The sequence below is a fragment of the Dufourea novaeangliae genome, unplaced genomic scaffold (genome assembly GCF_001272555.1).
Source record: "Dufourea novaeangliae isolate 0120121106 unplaced genomic scaffold, ASM127255v1 scaffold168, whole genome shotgun sequence".
Classification (NCBI taxonomy): domain Eukaryota; kingdom Metazoa; phylum Arthropoda; class Insecta; order Hymenoptera; family Halictidae; genus Dufourea; species Dufourea novaeangliae.
The window spans coordinates 572,908-596,225 of NW_015374062.1; the positions used below are offsets into that span (position 1 = coordinate 572,908).

Here is a 23,318-nt window from a genome sequence, read left to right on the forward strand (position 1 = left end):
AAAGTTCATTGTTTAATTGAAGGGTACGGTATATGAAAGTTGAAACGTTAATATTTTCAAACAATGTTGAGCTAGAGGTTTTGTTTAACATATTAATCATTCTCTATTATCTTTTTTTCGTCTTGTATTAGACTACTGCATCCATCATCGCGCTATTAATGTGTTCCTATATTTCTGTTGAGTGTTATTTTCGTTACTTTTTTCATCTAAAAAATAACTTTGGAAAATGAGAAAGTATAATCACGTGTTCGAATACGAGCGAGAGATATCCAGATTTATTTGTACCATTCGAAACTTTATTCTGCTTCGAGATATCAAACAATAACGTTGTTGTCGCGATTTAACATAGCCTGTCATGTAACTCTGAGTGTATAATAAAAGGAAATTGAAAGCATTAACGGGAGAATTGATTTCTTCGATTTGAAGTTGCTGTTCTATACCTCGCGCGACTCGAGACGCAGCAAAAAGTTACACGTTCGATGTATTATCGATGAAACTTCCTACATACATTTCTTTATGATACGTTTTTAATTATAACTCACAGGTACGTATATTTATTTCGTAAAACAAGGAGAGTGTGATTATTCATAGCGAGGCAATAGATATTTATGCATTTGTAGCGTTTCTTAATTCTTTTATAGCACTTCCAAATGAAGTTGAATAGCGTTTATATGTTATTGTTCACATAATAAAACATCTAATATAGAAAATATATTTGTATCAAACTTTATTTTTGACAAATTGTCTAAAACCGTGCATTTGCGTAAAGATCCGCAATTTATTCACGGTGACTTAAGAACAAAAGAGAAAATTTGGAATAACGCACCTACGTTTTTTAAAACAATTATTTTAAACGTAGATCCAGTATCAATATCATATATCGTATGGTAAAAGTGCCATATCTAATGTTTAAAGAAATCATATTAGATTTCAAAGCATTAGCGAATCATCTGATTGTATATTTGTGTACATTTATTTATTAAATATGAGACATAAGTTACTTTTGAAAATTCTTTCGAATATCATATAATAATATAATAAATTCATATAATACTGTCAGGAACCCGTCAAATCTCAGTAGAGGCAGTAGAATAGGACCTTGCTAGCGCGTCTGTTCATTACAGACCGTTTCTACTTATTGCCAGCACGAATACACGCGTTTTAAATGAATATTCAAACCCAATTTTCTCGAGAACGAAAACAAATGAAAAATATTTATTCTTTTTTTTCGACTTACGTTTTGTTTATAGAATCACCTCCTGTCCGGCTGTAACTGCTCGATCTTAGACTCCTTGCATAAACAAACAATTAAAAAGAATTAAATATTATAAAAACCGGTGTACATGTGTTGCTCTAATATTGAACTAATTGATCTCTAGTATATTTCCAGCAAATATTTTATTCAACGGTGTGCCATATGAAATTACAATTAATACCGACGATCTTAATCTCATGCATAAGTCGTAACAGCTGTTTATGCTGTTTTCGTGCGTCTCAGACTACAGTTAATTCTCAGACACGAGTTGGATAATACAATGGAATACATGAAGTATCGTAACATCCGTTATGGTATTCACTTTTCGTCATCAATCACTGCCCATGAAGATACGCGTGCAAGTGCACGCGTCGAAGTAGTGAAACATGTAAATAATGCCGGACAGAGTCCGTTAGAAGCGGCTGCACTATGTACGACGATACATATTAACCCGTTGGTTATTATAGCGATTGTTCCGACGACAGAAGAGAATCCACGACGATATAAAACGTTCTTGAACGCGAATTTCGCCGGCAGAAAAACAACAAACCGTTCATCTCTACCACCACTCGCGTTATTGTTGTTCTTCGATTCAAAAGATGTATTAATGGTACACTGATGGTTTGTGAAACGTGTCGATGACGACGCGAGCGTAGATAGTTATGTAAATGTCAAATTCACGTTGCTCTGTAAATAAAGGTATCTCTGGACTAGGCTGTGACTTTCAAACATTTCCATCCATTTTTTAAATAGAAGAACAGACAGAACCATTAATAAAAATTGTTTGCAGAAAATACCGTTTTTGAGAGCATCTAATTTGAATGGACGTGGGACAAATGATACACAGCTCGATAAACTTGCAAAGACCTCTGAAGGGAGTGAACTAGTGTTCAAAACAATTAAAGAAACATATAGAGGGTCCTCTTTGATAAATCTACTCTCAAACCAAAAATACCATATACATTCAGGGTTCATCTCAATTTGTTCATAAGTTACAACGAAAATAAGATAGAACAGGCACGTTCTTACAAGGAACAGTTTCTTAAATTTTTAACATGTTTCGTAGTTTCTTGTTACTTAACATTTATGCTCTAATTTATATTCTAGGACCTTCACTGAGACTCGTCGAAGTATTAAGTATACACAAATGAACTGAACATTAAATGCAGTTCAAGTCTTCGTGGAAAGTTAGGCTATCTCACACGACGCCGAGCGTAAATAATATTTATCTCGAAACTAAATAGTGACATACTCATAGTGTACATAATTTTGTTTACTCATTGTTAAAATAATCCGCTATATATTATAGATATTCATAAATAAATACATGATAAATAAAAGTAACAGCACATCACAGAAACGTACACACCAGCAATATTTTATTTTCGCTATAACTTTTTAAAATTTATACTGAATTAACCTAACATTTAGATTTCAAAGCAAGTCTGTCCGAGAACAATGCTAATGTTTACGGACATATCTTAAATATTATAGAATATACTTTTTTATACACCTAACATAACGTACATTAGAATACACATAGATAATTTGCAGTTGTATTAGAACAAGAAGTATTCAATAAGTATCGTTTCTTTATATAAAATAAAAGATTTATATAAATAATGAAGAAAAAAGGCACAGCTTACCGCGAAACGTAAAAGTCCAAAACGATTAATCAATATACAGTTCGATAATATGCGATAGTCACACAACAGCTGCGAGTATTGTGCGACTGTGACATTTGTCAAACATTCAAACTAGCAGCACCATCTCACTGCAGTAAGTAGCACAAAAATATTTGTCGCCTCTTAAATGGTTGGTGGGAAGATTTAAAAACAAGATATGCAGGAAAATTCGGTAAGTACACACTTGAAATTCTTCCGCTTAATCTCTGGCTTTCTTCATCAGTTAATACTAATGACAAGCCGCCTATGCTGTTAACGAATTATCTAACGTTTTTACATTATATAACACTGATATTCTAACCTCAAACCTTTTCCGTTTCTAATTGGATCGTATATAAGTATATCTATATATATATGTATATATATATAGATAACATTTCGCGTGTGAATTTATTTCATTCGTATCTTATCGGCAACTGTCATCAGATAAACGATAAACTTTATCTGGTACACCTTCGCGGATCTGAGAGCTCAGTATCAATCATACCTTAGGAAGACTCACTATGGTTGACCCAATCACTATATGCAGCATTGCATATTACACCGAGACCTTACAAGTTCTTCTATTTACGCAATATTATCTGTCAATGCAAGCTGTAGCTTTAGCCGATGTTAGGGTGAATGGTATTGATAAATGTAGTGAGTGAAAAGTATATTGCATGATTCTAACGCATTGATTGCTCATTGAAAGTTACTGCCCTATAAGGTGATACTAGTCAAGGCATGATGTAAGTATTTTGAGATATGTTTGTCCAGAAATCTGATTTTTTAGAAATTGATAGTGTTTGAAATTGGTCTGTGAATGTTTATTTCTTTTCATGTTGTGTTTGAAAGAAACTTTCCAAGTATGTAGGAATGTAAGAAACATTAAACTTAATATCAATTCCACCACTCATTTACTTTTAGTATTTAACACAGTAATACCTAAGTGAATATTAATAATGCTTATTAAGAGAACCTTAAAATGAATTATTCAAGATGTTGATACACTTAATAATCATCGATATTAATACTCCGTGTTTTCTCAATTACTTTGAATCTTGCATTATCAAATTTGCTTTACAAGTTGATATATACAAATACGTTTTATGTTCACATTTTTTTACATGAAAATATGTCATAAATCATTTACATGGTATTTGAGTACTAGCTACTTGAAAAATTCTAAAAATTATCATTTAAAAAAGTAGTACAGTTCTATGTGAACATGACATATGTAAAATAATGTTTTTCCAGGTTGGATTACAGTGATAAGTTAGAATTACAAAAAGAAGCCGACGAGGTAGAACAATACGCCATGACTTCCTTAGGCAAACTAATATTTGTAGATATACATTGTAGACACCCAAAGTCTTTATCTACAGATACATCATCAGTAGATATTGATTCTTTATCACTTGCTTTTGAAAATCTGTTTCATATGCCATTTGACATTATTGAAAATTATGGTAACACTGTACATACTCTGGATATTAGTCATAATAAGTTTAGTAGGTATGTATGCAGGGTTTAGTTTTTGCAATATGTGTATAAATTTATACATAATTGTGGATAAAGTTTCCAATAAGACGAATCAGTTTTTTCTATTGTTTCTTTTTTATAGAAACTTACAATTTCTGGCTGAATTTGAGAATTTAACGTCTTTAAATCTAGATCATAATAACATAGATGATCACACTGTATTCCCACATATGCCAAAACTTCAACTTTTGTGGTTAAATAATAATAATGTAGAGGAGTTATATCCATTTATAAAGAATCTCTATCAGAGTGTACCAAACATCAGATACTTATGTCTTATGGGTAATAAGGCAGCACCGAGCTACTTGAACGGTGGAACTTTCTATGACTATCTTCAATACAGGTATGAAACACAAGGCAATACCAAATTTGTAAATGTTATGAATGAAACATATTTTTTACATATGTACATTATACATGTTACAAAATGAAATGTATTTTCATCGCACTGAGACAAATATTTTTTACAAGGTTATACGTCATATCTTGGTTTCCTCATTTGATACACCTGGATGACAGAATTGTGACACCAGAACAACGAAAAGAAGCCAAGAGGCTTTTCAAACGACCATTCTTAGAAAATTTCGCTGAACATACTCCTCTTCCAGAATGCATTAAACATCTGCACAATAAAATTACAAATGTATTCTCCAAACCGACACTGCCTTGCAAGCTAAAGCCAAGGGGAACAAACTTTGTTATTTAATACAGTATTAAGTTATTAATATGATTTTATTTGATAGCTACTTGCTTTAGAAACTTATTAACTTTGAAAGCGTTTGTGGAGAGACGTATATTCTTTCTTGCGCAAGGATTGGTAACCCTCAGAAGCGACCACATGGGGCAGTAACGAATTAACAAGATTTTTATAATATACTGTGTACACTGAGGTACATGATTACATTAATCATTTGCATACCTCAGTCTAAGCAATATAAAGTATTAATTTGTACACAATAAATTAAGTACAGATTTTGCGAAGAAAAAAGACAGAACAAGAACAAACTTTACTCTACAATATTTTATATTTAACATTACTCTGCAATAGTTCAGAGTACTCGGCTTGAGTTAATTTCCCAAATATTTTATACTGTATGTCTGTTACATAATACATAAAGTCATATGTATTTGCTCAGAAATGTTTTATACTAACGGCAAGAATAAATAAGAAATAAACATTTATTTAATAAAATGATGTATAATTGTTTTTAATAACAATTTTCAACTGCTCGTAACTTTAATTTTTTCGTTATTGTTGTTCGTACGAAGAAAATTTCAACTATCAATCACTTTTGTTAATATATACACTTACATAATAATTTTTATTTCAAATTCTTGTTTACATTTCACCTCTGGTTCGATGACTTCGATGTTTTATTTGTCCTATTCCGTCAATTTATTGAAATTACAATTTTATTTTCTTTTATTTCCAATTGTTATTGTATTATGGTATTTATAAGATTTTTTCGTATATATTATTGTCAATCGTTTTTATAGGATTAAGCAAACAAAGTTTCTGATAAATTGTACTACTATTTATACTCAATCTTGTTTTCACCAAATAATTATATCGTTACACGAATTACATTGATGTTTATTACTCTCCTGACATAACAAACAAACTTATCTGTTGAAAATTTTTTAACCGATTATCATTTTTTCCTGAACACAGAGAAAACGTGAATAAAACCATTAACAACTTCGTGAATATATAAAATTATTTGTTTTGCAGACAATATAGATGGTAAGTATTCCATAAAAATAACATTATTTTTCCTTCGTTTCACAGCTTCCGTCGCCATTTTATCGTAAATTATATTCCGCTACTAAAGTCGGCAAATTTTGAATACGAATAAACAATGGATATATTTTTATCGTGCAATGTAATTGACATCATGTTTGACCCGCACAAATACAATAGTATCGTGAATTATGTTTTGCACTCAACGAATGACATTAATCAAAGTTTATTGTAATATTCAGAAAACTTCCTTGGTGGTCATTAATTTGATTGAATTCCTCCGAGATAATGTTGTTGTGCGTATGTAATCATTTGTCTTTTTGGAATTACTATCGCTTTTCACTTATCGAACGTTGTTTTGTCAGTGTATCACGATAAGGACTGTACTCTAGAATTTTTGATTATGAGCCCTTTTAGTCCGATCATTTCGAGATCGACTGCAATATTCGTTTTTCAATAAGGAACACTTCTGAAACGGTCGTAAATATGTGTAAGATAAGAAATTTTATTGAACGACTTAGAATAAGCCGTAAAGTCCATTTTACGTCGTAATATATTGCAAATAAACGGTGACATGATAAACGACAAAGAAATATCACGCGGTGAATTAACGCGTCGCTACGTCAGTAAATCACGGTTGAGCGACTTTTTTTTATCGTTTTGAAATTAATTAATGTTCCTGAACATCCGCTTTGTCACGAGTATATTGAACTAACTTTTTTCTATTGTGTAATATTGAAGATTGTAAGATTGACGTATTCACTATTGCTTATGCGCAATTACATAAGAATTTATATGTATAGATTCACGGATACCAATTGTAAATGGACTCGGATAAACTTAACACTGTTTTCGAAAAGCTGACTAAATTAGCTGCTGTTAACTCTTTACACTTCAAGACACTTTTATTGTAACAGACTAGAAGCCTAAAGATATCTTTGTCGCGTCTGTTCTGAAACGTGTAAGTGTTGCTTTCCTAATAACGATTTATAGGATTTACAAAATTCAAATTTTATCGGTTATAGTGATAAATTTGCATTGTAATAAACGCAACTTGTATTTTGCGGTGGAGTAGCAGTGGTGCCAGTGGGGTGTAAAGAGTCAACTCATATTCCATAGAATTAAATAGTTGCCTTCTGATTTAGTTAACAAAATCAGAAAAAATTTCAACTATGTCAAGACTGTCGGGGTTATTTTCATCTTAAAGTTAATCTTATCGATTGCGTTGTCATGCGTATTGATATTTGTACGATACCGTCAATTGTTCCACCGATTACAAATGAAAACTACACATTTGAACGTGTCAATTCTGTACTCACGATGACACTCGGAAAATGCGTAGCTACGTTCGTTCAGATGCGGATTCGAAACAGGTAAGGCTTCTGTCATGTGCCGTTTAATTCACATTTACTTGTTGCAGATTCGTTTCTTATACGTCGCACTGGATTGTTCAACGGTTCATTTCTGGATAGGCATTTGTTAAAAATTTTCTTTTTGAAAAATGCAAATAACATAATAATTGTACCTCTTAATTAAGTCTTTATGAAATACAATACAACAGTATCCTCAAAAGTCATATTTTTCTGAAACATATTGTTTGATTAAAAAGTATTTCATAAGAAAGTGGAATTAAAAAAATATTATTTTGTTAATCTAAAAATTAGGTAAGATTAAAATGAACATATGGTGGATTGTGATTACATTATTAGAAAATTCAATTTTTAGAAAAAATAATGCATTTTATTAATATCAATGTTTTGTATCACAAATTCGTACTAACTGTTGATACACGTACTTCTTATAATGAGTTATTATAATTACACCTATATCTAGTCGTGCTTAAAAATTCTGTAAAAATGTAAACATTTCTAAAAACTTTACCAAGACAGTATTTTCACTTTTTAAATTGCGGAAAGTGTATATGTTGATGACTTGTTATTTCCGGTGCATAATCTTTCCATAACGAAAGATCTACCGATGGAATATCAGCGCAGTTCATAATGGGATTCCTGAAATTAACAGAAACTCTTAATTGACTAGAACAATAGTAAAATCGTAATATACCCAGTTTGTCTTAAAAGTTTTCGAATTTAATTTAAATTAGCAATGAATCGTGAACGCTTGATGTGTTTTATTATCAATTATTGAAAAAAATCCTTTCTTTTCGGTTTAATATTAATTAGAAACACGTGTTTCATTGTTCATTCAGAATAGGGTTCATTGTCATTGAAAGCCAATCAGACAAAATGATGCACACATTGTTATTATACTGCTCAGGATTGCTACTCTTTCTGCCATTTTGACGGAGGAATGCAATCCATGTTTCCAGAGCTTTTATAATTATTGTGCTTAACGCATTGTGACGAATGAAAACTATTTTGAACACTAATCGCAAATATTGCCAATATCTTACGACAAATTGCTGTATTAAATTCAGTTTAAACTTCTTCTGAACGAACTGAAACTTCTTTAGAACTTTTCCTGAAATGTGGAGATTAAACTTACATTGTAGATACTTGTTCGAACCCTCTTAACTGCATGTGCGTAATGTGATCTAATAGATTAAACTTACATTGTAGATACTTGTTCGAACCCTCTTAACTGCATGTGCGTAATGTGATCTCCATTATCACAGAATAACCTAGATACACTGCTTTTTCGTATTGCATTCAATTGTTCTGAAAAATGACACGATTGTAGGTAAAAACCGGAAAACAAAATGGCAATCATTTTCCTATATCGAAATTAAAAAGGTTTCCTTCTACTTCAATTAATCCTTTCTTTAATAAAATGATTACTAAAACGTTAAACTGCGGAGTACTACAATCACTGTAGGAGTTCTTGGGTTACTGTATTTGAACATTGACATAGATGTGCTAAAGTCCGTCGTCTAGTAATAATTCATATTACAGTAAAAATCCTAATATTGCAACTTTATTTTGATTTTAATATTTTCGAATTCATACCTATAGTAAATGCTGATTCATGGTTACCCCTTTCATACCAGTAACGATCACCCACGCGAGTTCGATAAAATTGTCTAATGAGAATACATAAGAACGTTGGGCCGGAAAGTGTGCCTGGCACGTGTCTCTCTAACGATCCGCCAACGGTTAGCTCGACGTCCTCAGGACTGGCATACAATTGTGACAACTTTTCCACATTCTACGAACAGAATAGGAAGCAATCTTAACGATTTCAGCTCCAGTATAGCGCGATAATTCTTACGCAATCGATGAAAGAATAATTTGAGTTTACATTATGCAATTCACTCAAATCAATGATTCCGTTACGAAATGCGTATGAATGATCGTCCATCATTACGTAACAAAAATATCAATAAACAACTTCCTTGAACCATAAAAGTATGGTACATTAATCTCTGTGTTATTCTCCATTTCTGTTCAAGCAACATTAAACTCGTTTAATTTTTAATCAAAGAAATTTCAAATTTAACTATTCATTTCTTTGTTGTATTAATATTTTACCACTGCGCCAATTTGACACCGAGGAACAAATTAAGGGGGTACAGGACTATTGCATAGGTAAAATCGATGGTTTCGTTTGTTTTGGACTGCTTCGATACTTTTTTTGCAAATATTCACAAAGGATGGGGCTTTCAGAATCAATAAAAAAACGCCACTCTTTGAACCTTCAATGTTCCTTGAACAGTGACACCTATTACTGTGGCATAAGATGTTTATTTATAAAATCCACTTTCACTTACCGAAGGAGAAATATGGTCAAGGAAATCTCTAAAGGTTTGTGCTCTGGGGAAACCGCAATACTCGCGGAAACTGTTATACGACGCGAGACCGTGATCGCGATTCCTCTGTATGTCTGTTGCTCGAAGATCAGACCCTAGCGGTCTTCCGCCTCTGAACAAGAATTCTGTAATCTGAAAGTAGAACATTGGGCATTAACGATTTTTTGTACGATTTCATTAAACCTTCTTTATACGTGCCTCCGCATCGAAGAACTGATCGCTCGCTTTTTCAGGCTGATAAGACATGCCTCTCGTCAGTCCGTCCATGTTGTCACTTTCCTCGATGATGCCTGGCCTGTTGAGATGATCGCTGAGCCTCAAGGAACCGTTCGTTAATCGATGTTCAGTCACCAGACTGAAATATTCAGAGAAAATCAAGAATTATGATGTGCATTAGTATACAAACACATTTTTACAATTATTGAAAAACAATTATTTTGAAATATTGGTAAATTTATTAATAAATCTGTAAAATCAAATCAATGTTTAGTAAAATTCAATTTCTGAGTAATGGGAACTGTGAGAATTGTAGAATCATTTAATTAGTCTATTTGGTTTTCGAGATGTTAATATAACAGTGATATTACTTACTTAAGGAAACCGGCGATAAGAGAATGGAAATATCTGAAAGCTGCGGTCGAATGTTCGTTCAGAACGTTTGGATTCACATTTGGATCGTAGTCGTTCACGTAATCGTTTGTATTGTATACGATCTTGTTGCCGGAAGTAGCCTGATTGCCTGAACGAATGAGAGTAATAAATTAATATTTTCGTTGTTCATTGTCCCGAAAATCGATTACTGATTTTTGAAGATCATAAGGTTTTTTTTTGTAACTGAAATACGTTTGGAATAATATTTGCAAATTTTTCAAGAACGCAAAGCTATAAATATCTAAGAGTTTAAATATTATTAACAGGTAAAAAAACAGTTGTTATTTCATTTATTGGTTATAATTCTTATGAAAAATAAGAAAATTCTTACGAGAACTAAAATGGAGTAATATTATGAAGAATAACAAAATTTTTATGAAGACTAAAATAGAGTAATATTATGAACAATAAAAAATTCAGTTTGTGCGGGATCGTTGGAAGTGGTAATAAAATAATGGATTTTTGAATTTTTATGGCACTTATAGCGATATGTAATATTACATGCATATGCACTGAATATTATATTGTAATGAAAGTGTTGCATGTATGTACCTAAGAACAATGGCAGCCATTCATAGTACGAAATGTGTTGGCTTTCTGCAATTACGATGCGTCGTGTCTCTTGGAAAATAGTCTCGTCCGTCCAATGTGGATTCAAATGTGCTAACGCATCGGCGACGCGGTTATGCTCCCTGAGCAGTATTATTTGCAGAATGGTGAGTTGAGGGTTCTGGTTAGCTCGAGTGTCACCTGCAGAAATATTAAATGCATTTACACAAATCAATCTTCATCCAGGTACGTGTTACACTTGTCGAAATTATTCAGCATATTTTGTTAAACATTAAATACCACATTTTCGAAACAGTTACACGACGAAAATCAGTCATTTCTAAAAATTTTCTGCATTAATATTTTGACAAAAGATTGTTTTAACCATCTTTAACCAGTCCTTTTTACATACAGACTTTTCAAACTTGTTTAACCACTTCAGTGACGAATTTATTAAGACCAGAAAAAATATTCTTTTTTTTTTTCATTTTTCACTTGAGGGGTGTCCCTTGTTAGACGTATCGGAACCTAAAATATTTGACCGTTGTACGTTTCATCGTAGATATCGCCTACAATGCCGTTGCTATATAATTTTTTTCGGATTTACCAGTTTGATAGCAGATTTCGCTAGGATCCGTAGTTTCGCAGAGTTGACTTTTATTGACTGCCGCGGGTGGCCATTCCCTATTATGTCGAATATCTACATTCATACGACCGCCAGCGCCAGCCCTCAAGTCAGCCGCCATCTGATCGCTGTTTCCGTACACCAGGGAAAGGTCCAAGAAGTGTGTAACTACGGTCAACTGAAAGATTATGTTCTTTAATAATTTAAAATTACAACTCTTCAGCTTTCAACTGTAGTTGAAATATAAAGACTGAAACTTGTGCCATCCAGTCGTCCAGTATAAATTTCACGGCTTAGCCTCTTGTCTCTGTCGATTCCAGTACTTTGTATCTATTAGGTCCCTCACCCCATATCTACCCCCAGCTCTATCCCCGTTGGTTCCACTATTCTGTCTCCGTTAGTTCAATCTATCCCCTCACTGTATCTGGGTTAATTTCAGAGTCCACTATACTTTATGTACTATGTATTAGATAACTGGCACGCGAGAATACAATTTTAAAAAGATGAATTGAAATTCAAAAGAAGATTTACACAAAGTTGTTATTAGCCTTATTTAGTGCCTGTTCGTAGTTACATATGCAGGACAACCTATTGAAATTGATAAATGTAGTAGAAAGCTAGATTTCAATAGAGATTTAATAATAAATCCATAGTTTTTACAATTTTACTGTAATAACAATATTACAATAGAATAATAAAAACAAAATAAAGAAGTTAATCGGGTTCAGTACGGGACAGTCTGTATTTGTATGAGGTAACAAATGATAAAGTGACGTTATCCAGTATAAGGAATAGCAAACCTGTTCTGCTGGTTTGGACAGCGAGGAACAACCGCGGTCAAGGTCAGTCGTACTACGAACGAAGTTAAGACACTGTGTGTTGGCCTTGCTGTAGACAGGATCATCGTAAGGAATGAGTATTGGGTAGCATTGACCGTGAAGCTGTAGTGGCTCTACTAATTGTCCATTGTCGGTACAACATTGTATCACGTGTGGTTCTGTAACAAGAAAATTAAGACTTATTAACTACAAGGTGTCTGGGCTCACAGTGTACAATCCGTTATTTCCTAAATTATTTGAAATACGAGTAAACTGTTTACACAAAATTAAATTATACGAAGGGGCTAATTAACGGGATATGGCGAATTTTGTGACCATAAAAATGTAGACTTACTGGACTGAGTAGATCCGTCAATCATTGCCATGTCATGAGTAATAATTTGTCCCCATTGCATTGCTGCTAATGTCCACAGTGAATCGTTAATATCCACGGGGGGAAATAGCGTGAAGCTGACCAATCGAGAAAGTGGTAATTCTGCTCCACTGACTGACTTCGTGGGTGCTCGAATTCCTGGAATAAATTAGGGAATTCAAAATTAGAACAATTTTGAAATTAGAATATCTCCTACACTATTAAACTTTTTGTGTGCCACATTAATTCGTCGCTATTGACTTTCATACTATCTAAAAAGCTCAAAAATTATATAAAAAAGACATTTTTTCTGAAGAAGAACGGGGGTTAATTAAAGTTTTAGTGATATGAACGAAACCGTGAAACGTAACGAATCGATTAAATTGAAGCAAATAACACAAGTCGTCGACATACGTTTCTAAAAAGTTGAACAATTGTAAAAAAACCTGTATATCACAAAATCAGCGTAGTACTTAGCGGTTGTATAAGTATAGTAAATAGTCCATTCATTGTTCATTGGTATATTCCGATTTGGCATTTCCTACTCCAGAAACTTTTCGTAGTTGTGAGCCGAGAATTTTGAAAATGCCATTATAAATGTTAATGCCATCATAGTACATGAAATATCGATTTGTTTAATATTTTGTTACATTACATTGATATATCCTATACATACCAATATATTATAAAATTAAATTATTTTATTTGTTCAATCAGTATTCAATCGGTATAAAGTTAGTCCAGAATGCAGAATCTACAGCCTACACGTCAAAAAAGATTTACGTAAAATAGGTGACAAAAAAGAAAAAATTTTAAAAGTTACAAAAAGCAAAAATTTCATCCCGACTGCTTGGGGCTGGCTGCTCTGCTACCCTGCGCAATGTCGGAATGGTGCGTTTCGTCCCAGTACTGCCGCGGTGTGGAGTGGACTCATCAGTATGGCTGAATCTCCAACACCTAACATTTATAAAGAAGGTTGGAAGAAACACAAACACGCGTAAGGTAGCGTCGTGGTTGTGCCCTGAGCTAAGAATCATTCATTCATTCCCAACCTGAGCTATATTGCCATAGACGCACTTAAGGTATAACGTTTCGGAACTTGTATATATACTACCCGAAGGTATAGAAAGAACTTGCGAGAAGAGGTTTAACTTGCTAGTCCTCTATCGGGAAACGTGGAAAGTATCATAACGCATGCGTCTTACAATATGTATTTCAATGCAAAAGTAAGTGTAACAATAATTTAGTAAGCGTAAAAACATTATACATATTAATTTCACCACATATTTAGAAAAATGTTATGAATTTAATATAAAGTCAGATATGTATGTAAAACTTACATTTTTATTGAATTTTGTAATTTTACTGTTTAGAATACAGCAATAACATTGTAGTTTTTTATTACGCTGATACTATTAATAATAATATATGTAATGATTATTTACTTACGTCTATAAATTAATTTTAGTGCATGATGAAAAAGATAACTCTGAAAGATGGTGCAACTACTTTACCGACTGAGGGTTATCGCCGCAGCGGAACGAATATTTAAACGAGAATTTTCGAAATTTATTTGTATTTAGAATTATCTAAATAAAATGGATAGGTATAAGCTGCGATTGAGAAGGACTGTCATTTTTAGATATTTGATAGCCTGTGTTGGTGTATGAATTCAGAATTTTTTTCCAAGGACTTAGGGTAGGTACTGTTTTAGGACAGAAAACAAATGGGAAAATTTGGCAATCGTTTTGCCAAGAAACTGACAAAAAGTTATAGAGAATAAGGAGAATTGTTCAATATTAATTAAAAAATATTTATTGAAGAAATTGAAGACACAATGTAATATTGATTATATAGTACAGGCTACCCCCGAATGACACGGTTTTGTAGAATCACAATTCTAAATTGAATATGAATACTATAGTTTTTATACATTTTTGGAACTTAACCCTGTTTTTTGTATGTGCGCAAATATTAGTTCTTAGTTTCGTATATGTAATACGAATTCGCAAAACACGACAATTTTTAGGAACTAAATCATCGTGTTATACGTGGGTCATCTGTAAATTAAGCATAATTAAGATATTAATAGGTATACGTAATAGAGATCTTTGGTAATTCGCTGTGGATTACGATTGATCCGATCACAGATTTCCGCGGTCTGTAATTCGAGGGTTAATACGATAACATGTAGCTTATAAAACGAAGGCACACCAGGTTCCAATGTGAGCACATGAATCACGTTCGACGGTGTTCGTTCCGTTGAAATTGAAACAAGTTTCTGGAGAAGTAGGTATTTATCATGGGAGACGTTCGCCAGAGAAACAACGAAGTTTTATGACCTCCGCGGCGAACATTGAAACAGACGTAACAGAGATTACTTGTACCTATTTGTTCCAAACGTCTTGTGGAAACTAGTTGATTTCGAAATCAATTCCTCCTATTGCCCCTTTATAATTTCCATTTTATTTAACGTAATAAAAAGCACTAATCATCGTTTGAGTTGAGTTGAGTTGTAATCCATGCTTAAATGAAAAGTTAAACATGAGTATAGTATAAATAAATAATATAATATAATATAATAGTAATTTAAGGTCAATCTGAAAAAATGTAATTAGAAGATTTATTGTTCTCAAACATTCATACAATGGAAAGTTTAATTTTAATAATCTCTTTATTTCATGTGGAACTCAGAATTTCTAACACAGTAAATAAATTATTGTTCCATTCCAGTCTCTATGAATTCATACATTAAAATCTATCTTACGCATATTTTGCATAAATATTCGCAGTCTGGTAATTAGATATGAAGACATAGTATCTGAAAGTATACTTCACAAGCACTATAAAACTACTATAAACACTCCCATGCTCGTTTTATAGATTTTATAGTTCGATTGTGAAATATTCGTTAGTGTGCATGATAGAACAGGATAACAAGAACTAGTTATAGTAGACACGGAAAATGACGTCACAGTTTAAACGATGTCGAAATTCAATTTCGCCCTTAAAGCATATCTACTTGAGGTATGCTGTCACCTTTGGGTAATTCCTGTTCCAATACAAAATTCCTTCTTTATGAACTATATCTCCTACACTTCCATGCGAAGTCGCAAAAATCGAAACGTGTTTTTCACCTGGTCCGAACCACTGAAAAACTGGAAGCACGAGTGAAGCAATGTTGCATTCCCGTTTCTTCTCGCGTAACAGTTTTATTGATCACAAAGAAAAATGAAATTATATGACTGATAATGAAAAGGCCGACGTTGTTGTGAAAAAGGCAACAATATTATTCTCACCTACAGGATTGCAACAGAGTAAGGACTACCACTGAAAGAACAAAAAATAATAATGTAGCACAGGAATATTATGTATCATCCAGCGCCCATTACCAGTGTTGGGAAAAATTTTGTTTCAATAATTTGTAATAAATAACAAATAAAAATGAACATTTAATTGAAAAAAAAACACATTTTACTACAAAATTCTGAAGTGGCACACACATCCGGAGTCCATTAGCGACAAAAAACGACGTACAGATAACAGTAAAGAAAACGTTGAAATACGGTCACTTTTTTAATTGTATGCAACTTTGTAGTATACTTATGAGATACTTGAAGACTGACGTAAAGAATAAATAAATTATCTTTGATTTGATTTCCCTCGTGTTGTAATAGGTCGCGAAACACTGCAGCGTATTTGCAACAACGTGTTCAAAAAAACTTTCATTACGCCGAGGCATTTATGCTTGCTCTTTTCTGTCGTCTTACGTCATATTTTGGTGGAAAAAGAATACTCGTTTGAAATTCCCAGATTTCATATCTGAACAAAGATATTTTTTAATATCCTTCTCTGATCGTGAGCATTGCTAGAAAAATAATCCTCGGGGCAACGTAAATAATCCTTCTTGCGCAAATAAAAATATGACTTGTAGTCCATTACGTTGAGATTTCTTCATAAAGGAGAAGTTTATTGTAAGGGATATTGACATATTTGAGAATAAATTTTTATTGTTTCGTGTACCGTTAGTGACTCAACTTTAGAACATTATTACGACGAATATTACAACACGTACGAGATGAGTGTTCATTTCGTTTGATGTAAGTTGATTGAACTGACAACAGAAAAATAAAAGTATAATACGTTGTATTGTGTTCAGTGACAATCGTTATAACTCTCTGCAACACAAAACCGCCATTTATTATGCAACAACCTAAGATATAAGAAAAATAGTTAAAACTACGTTCGCGGAAATGAGCGTGTCAAACATGCAAAATAAACAGAATGAACAATGTAAAACAACAGTGCAAATGTCTAATAAAAAGTATCGTCTCCATTAGGAACATTTATTCGCGGCAATTCGACAAGGGAAATCGATAGATCGGTGGGAAAAAAGAAGTTCGTTACACTATAATAAATGGATGGTTGTGCTTAATTGTTTACGACGTCTAAAGAATAAAAACCTTGACTGGCGAGTATGCTTCCGAACGGATAGAATGAAGTCGAGCATAGTGAAAGTTGACATTCATTTTTCTATTGATCACGGAAGTACATAGCTTGAGTATTGTGAACCGAGGAAACTGCGTCAGAAACGAGTAAACATTCCTCTTTGTGTACTACGGTAAAGTTCAAAGAAACCGTAGAAAATTGTATTTCAGACTTCTTTTCAAAGTTTTTGGTTTAATTTGTTGTTTATAGTTGCATCAACCTTCTAGAACGGGGTCATTAGCGATTCAGTTGCCACTATAAATTGAATGTAAAGTCGCGTACAAGTACTCGCTCGAGTTCAACTGAAAGGCTCGCCCTACGTCCACACTGGAACGAATTCATTTCTGCTCGCAATTGATCCGAAAACTGATTGCCATCAGATTGTGAATTTAATGAATAGAACACTCACTGTTTGACGGAGTCTTTGCCGTTCTCTTCTGAACGATGCCAGAAATGACAGCATTTTTTTTGCTTCAAGGATTTGGATTTGAAGTGAAGGTCTGCCCACGCATCTTCTATTTTACTTTCATTTTTAAAACATGGATCGCCAGAATTTCACAAAAACGGGTAGGTTCTGTAAGTTTCTATGAGTTCATGGGCGAGGTTAATGGAGAGGGGGAGGGGGCCTTGCACCCCTCCACCCTCTGGATGGATAAAAAATGGCCTTTGCACTACTACTCTAAAAGAAAAAATTGGATTCTGCCTCCCTCATAAGTATCCTAACATAAAATATAAATGTATAATTAATTCACAAGTTTTGGAAGTGGAAACTACAATTTAAAAATCAATCTTCGATTTTGGGGGAAAATGACACAAATGGTATACGAGACGAGCGAATTAAGAAGTAGAAAACTTAATGAAATTAGGAGACTTACGGTCGCCATAATTTGCAGGTAACAGACGTCCGTATCTTGTGTTCGCCATGCCCCATGTGGGATTTTGAAGATTATTGCAGGAGCCGTCGTACGTTCGGTATCGGGAGATTTCACATCTTCGTGGAAAAGTGCTGCCGCACATAATTTCCTGATGAATGTTATACGTCACATTTGGTCCGACGCCAAAACCAAAGCTGAATCAAAATTTAAACATAAAATGAAAAATATAACACAGTTAACGCTAAAATCAACGATCTCGTCAAAATGACGTATTTCAGATTTCTTATTTTACAATTATTGGAACTATAGAAAGACTTCCACCAGAATATATCTTAATCTTCAATTTATTGTACACTTTACATTATTACAGTAAAAGTATACATATCCTAGTAGAGCACTTACTAATCTGGTTAGTAAATGTCTGGACTGCCGTAGTAAAAGGGTTAAAAACGAGAAATTCATTTTTGAAGGAAAGAAACAGAAAATTGTGCTTTTAATATACGTACCCAGTATACCTGGCCGGAAATCTCGTGACTGGTCGTGGAAAATACGTAAAAGAGTGGTACCAGTTTCCCAAGTTATGTCTGTAAGGGCAATTATACGACGTCTCCGCTCCCTCTAAATCCGAATCGTCCTTATTTTCTGAAACAAACACTTTTATAATACATTTACTAATGTAATGTAATAATAATGCTATTTTTATGCAGTGAAGGAGTTGGAAAATATGTTGAACTGAAACTATATTCCCAAATTGTTAAGAAAATCGTGGGTTATTCACTGGAATACCTAATAAATAATATCGCCGATTGTTTATTATAGATAGACTAAACCACGGATTTCAATGGAAACCTATATCTTTGTGGGTTAATTTATAAAAGTGGAAATTAAAGAGAAAATGACTTTTTATACCGAGCAATTTACTACGTTAAAATATCATTACACTTTATTAATGCTTTTATTGTGTTTTTCACATTCCAGGTTCAGTAGCTCAATTCCGACCGAAGAAGTTCGTACTGCTTCAAAGTCAACATTAATTGGCGGTTACATGACACTAGAAGAGTGACATTGCAATCACTCGCAGCTGGTTTTTCTTATTACACCGTGAGCGAGAGGAAACGGATTTCATTAATAGTGCCAAGGAGCCTTCGAACACTCAACGAGGATTTACTGTATTATGTAAAATTTATGAAGACCTGATAAAGTTATTAACTACTTCTAAAAACATTCAGAAAATCATTATGTCTCTTAAGAACTCAATATTATTTAATAATCTCTACAGTACTATTGTAATACCCGGAACAACAGTAGTCGATACGTAACACGTAACCGGGATCGCTTTAATCAGGACAGAGACGCCGTTTAATGCCACAAGTAATCGGCATTGTGTTCACCTATACTTGCCAGAAGGACACCCCAGTGTTTTCCCACGACAAAAGGGCTAAGTAGAAGTTGTACTCGTTCGCAACTAGATACCTATCGGCAGTGAACCTTGCATCGATGCATTCTGCTTAACACGATCCTCTCTTTTTTTTTTTTCACTGTTTATCGTGCATACCATGGGATCAAGGAACGTTCACCGGTAACCACGGACGTGCTCGCCGTGGATCCAATGTCGACGTAATAGATCGTGAAACAGGCACGTTCTAGCGTCCTTTCACTGCTTTCAGCCGGAACGATAAATGTTACACGAACGACAGATCTTATCGATGCGACTGGGTAACTTGGTAAATGAACGGGGCGGGACCGTTGCCTGGTAAACGAATTACGATTGGTTTTGGTGGATCGGTTGGAACGTTGCCAGATTATTGGGCTTCTAACATCCAAACGATCGTTTTGAATATTTTAGTCGGAATGAAAATAAATTGCTATAAGCACCTAATTGTAATATGTTCACGATTTCACGGTCTATCAGAGGTACCCATTTTTTTTTGGTCGATCGACCAGCAAATTATTGTCAGCTGAAACACCCTGTATATCGATAAAGTGTTTTCGATACAATTACTCGTATAAATAATTCGGATATCTAACATTGTGTAAGCTGCGAGAGATTGAAAAATGAAAATGAAATTATGAAAAGGTATTAACTCTCGGATATTCGATCCTCTTCAAATTTACCCTGCTGCTTTTGTCGTTTGGTTATTCGAAAATTGCTCCCATCTCGGGGAGTATGTTAATTGAAAAGGGTGTACTACGTTGTCTAGTAAAGGACTGAACGAATTTCAATTAGGTTGTGTGCATATCGTTTGGATCATTGCCAAATTACTGGCATTATTACTCCAGCTACGTGGTATAAATTCTTCGTTGCCGAGGGTGGTTATCGTAATTTGTACTGTTGAACGATCGTTGTATACGGACAAAAAAAGATTAATTTCACGGCGCGGAATACCTTGTTTTGCTCATGGGCTGCACATAAGTCCTTATAACTATGATGTTTATGAATTTGTCGTGAAAATAAAAATGTTTGTATTCAGTTTAATTGTGTAAATTTTTTCAAGTTTGTTCTACTAAAAATTATTATCCTTGTTGATAGAATGTAAATATACTTGAGTAAACAGACATATATTTGTCATAGTTTATTCTGGTATGTAGAGTTTTCTTTAAAAGGAAAGCAGCATAAGAGGGTCAAAAGTCTCTTTCGACCTATTTGAATCTATGACACATCATTCGATAGTTTATTAAAAAAGTACTTTTGACCCCCTTATCTTGCTATACCCTTTAATGCATGTACCTGAATTTGTCGATGATTTTCCATCTTTCTGGGAAATGGTCTTACCGCTTACTAAAACTGTTTGTTGTAGTATTAATACAGCAAAAAATATTGTTAGGATCCAATAGGCTGTGTGCCCCTTCATATTTCTGAAACAGAAATAGCAAGTTTTTATTAATTTCAAAATGATCGATCAGTTTATCGTTTAATTTAAAGTCTCTGTTGGATATATGTGGGATTTCGAGACGCGTCAGGTGGAGGAATGCTTTTTCACATTCTAAGTAGACAAACATTAATTATAGGGTAAGTCCGCAAGGGATTGACCGGTGGGAGAGAAAGACCAGGAATGTATTACTCAAACTAACTGTCAAACACACCACCTGTCGGTATTGTCTTATTTTAATGATAGTTATTGAGCATGTCTGTAAACTTGATTTCGAAATTTTGATAAATATTTAATTTATGATAAAAACAAAAATTTGTTTACATAGTCATAAAAAGTGAGATCACTCTATTGTTTGAGCAGATGATTGTGCCATTTTCAGTGACATTCAAAAGAACCACAATGTCGCTAGATCAATCTATCCCATTCAATTTGGGATATACATGTAATGGACCGTTCGTCCACCTCAACCGTACAGTCTTAATGCAATCGACATTATTTACATCTAAAATAATGTAAAATAGTTTAAAAATAATTCGAAAATTAATCAATTATTTTAAAAAATCAATAAATTTTATTAATACACAATACAAATTTTTTAATTAATGTCATAATGTTTAATTATTTAGTCTGTAATAATTGTAATTATTTTAATTTGTTCCAAATGTACGAATATTTGCAATTATTATGAGAAAAAATAAAGAAATGCTTAATAATTATAATAATACACAACTCTAATTCTTTGGCACTTGGCAACTCTTACGACTCTGTCGACTCTTCACACCCTGGAGACTCTTGACACTCTGAAGTCTCGTGACATTCTGGCCCGTAGTCCATGTCGCTTCTTTACATTGTCACACACCCATTCAAACAATCATCCTCACATGCAGGGATCGCTGCAAGTGTCGAATTGACACCTGGTCTCAGATGTCGTTGAAACGTTCGCAAACGTTCTAGAGCGTTCTCAATGATGATGACAAGTAACAGTAAATTAAGTAATACAATTGCATATTCAAAGAAAATTTACAAGAAAGAGGCCGGTCTTGGTATGCAATTTCAGAGTACCTACCTAATATCTAATTTGAAGCGTTGTCACGTTATTTTAGTACGTATTTCATTTATATACGTAGGTCCTTGAAAATGTTTACACTAAAACCTGCGTCACGTGTGAATTATTTCACTGAAATTAATGTACAGCCGAAACGTGACTTCAAATTTACGTGGCTGCAAAATGACGCATGCCGCTCTTGTGTACCGAGCCTAAAGCTACAGACTTTTCTCGATTATTGTCTAGCTTGTTCTACACGATTATTGTCCAGGCGATATCCTCACAATTGGAGGGGGACGCCGTGGAACTTCTCAAACGAATACTTTGCCCATCCGTTGACTTGGGGAAAAAAACGAATTGACGAGGGTTTAAAGCATTTCTCCCTATATGATTATTGTACCGGCGCAGCCCGAGTTTGGGACGATAATCGAGAGGAGTCTGTATGCATCCACGCACTTTTTAGAGATATCAATGTCTGAAAAAATCTCCAAGTTTTGTCTTTACAAGGAATTTGCAGCTCAACCAATGGCACCATTTTAACGAAACGCATCTTGTTTTATAGATTATTTAATTATCTATAAGTTTTGCATTAAATATTTTCCTCCATATCCGCGCAGTTTCAATTGTCTATTATTGAAATTGGTTACCTTTAACAGATCCTCATTCCCAATCATAATTGCGACTGCAATAAACGATAAAGCACCTGTTAAAGTTTTTTTCATGAAATGGTACAGTTCGTGTCTAATTCGGCTGGACGGTCTTTTCTTAACTTTAGCAATTTTGTAAGTGTCATGTTTGAAAATACATTATTCATAAAAACTTCGTACATATTTATAACATGTGAAAAGTGGTTACCTCTGTGGGATGCATAGTTTATCGAGTTCCGTGAAGCGTGAACAAAATTGCAGACAAAAAGTACGTTTCGCACCCAATATGAAAGTAAAGTCAAACATACTTTAATAAAATGTAGCAATTTACTTTGTCTTATAATTGTAATTTATTATATATCTAATAATATGAATAAAATATTACGTTGCAACACAATGAATTTAA

The 23,318-nt window shown here is 33.6% G+C and overlaps 2 protein-coding genes across 2 annotated transcripts; one reads left to right on the forward strand and one right to left on the reverse strand.

The window, feature by feature from the left end:
* Positions 1 to 4,222: 4,222 nt before the first annotated feature.
* On the forward strand, positions 4,223 to 5,208 carry LOC107190256 (leucine-rich repeat-containing protein C10orf11-like). Its single transcript, XM_015579031.1, has 3 exons — positions 4,223 to 4,434; positions 4,544 to 4,804; positions 4,933 to 5,208. Exons 1-3 carry the CDS (start codon positions 4,238 to 4,240, stop codon positions 5,165 to 5,167), a joined length of 693 nt encoding a protein of 230 aa, XP_015434517.1. The 5' UTR covers positions 4,223 to 4,237; the 3' UTR covers positions 5,168 to 5,208.
* Positions 5,209 to 8,096: 2,888 nt separating this feature from the next.
* On the reverse strand, positions 8,097 to 22,054 carry LOC107190146 (peroxidase). The gene is made up of 14 exons (XM_015578898.1): positions 21,981 to 22,054; positions 21,076 to 21,203; positions 18,854 to 18,989; positions 18,348 to 18,541; positions 12,967 to 13,143; positions 12,594 to 12,790; positions 11,776 to 11,971; positions 11,172 to 11,369; positions 10,560 to 10,707; positions 10,167 to 10,323; positions 9,930 to 10,100; positions 9,169 to 9,367; positions 8,775 to 8,880; positions 8,097 to 8,211 (listed from the first exon to the last, which is right to left on the reverse strand). Exons 1-14 carry the CDS (start codon positions 22,052 to 22,054, stop codon positions 8,097 to 8,099), a joined length of 2,196 nt encoding a protein of 731 aa, XP_015434384.1.
* Between the last annotated feature and the right edge of the window lie 1,264 nt (positions 22,055 to 23,318).

What these genes read in the sequence shown, in the direction of transcription:
- LOC107190256 (XM_015579031.1), top strand. Translation starts at nt 4,238, where the DNA reads ATGACTTCCTTAGGCAAACTAATATTTGTAGATATACATTGTAGACAC. An exon ending in AGTCATAATAAGTTTAGTAG is followed by an intron (nt 4,435 to 4,543) that starts GTATGTATGCAG and finishes TCTTTTTTATAG; the next exon opens with AAACTTACAATTTCTGGCTG. An exon ending in TATGACTATCTTCAATACAG is followed by an intron (nt 4,805 to 4,932) that starts GTATGAAACACA and finishes ATTTTTTACAAG; the next exon opens with GTTATACGTCATATCTTGGT.
- LOC107190146 (XM_015578898.1), bottom strand. Translation starts at nt 22,054, where the DNA reads ATGGACTACGGGCCAGAATGTCACGAGACTTCAGAGTGTCAAGAGTCT. An exon ending in TGACGGATCTACTCAGTCCA is followed by an intron (nt 12,791 to 12,966) that starts GTAAGTCTACAT and finishes TTCTTGTTACAG; the next exon opens with AACCACACGTGATACAATGT. An exon ending in ATGGCTGCCATTGTTCTTAG is followed by an intron (nt 10,708 to 11,171) that starts GTACATACATGC and finishes TCATTCGTTCAG; the next exon opens with GCAATCAGGCTACTTCCGGC.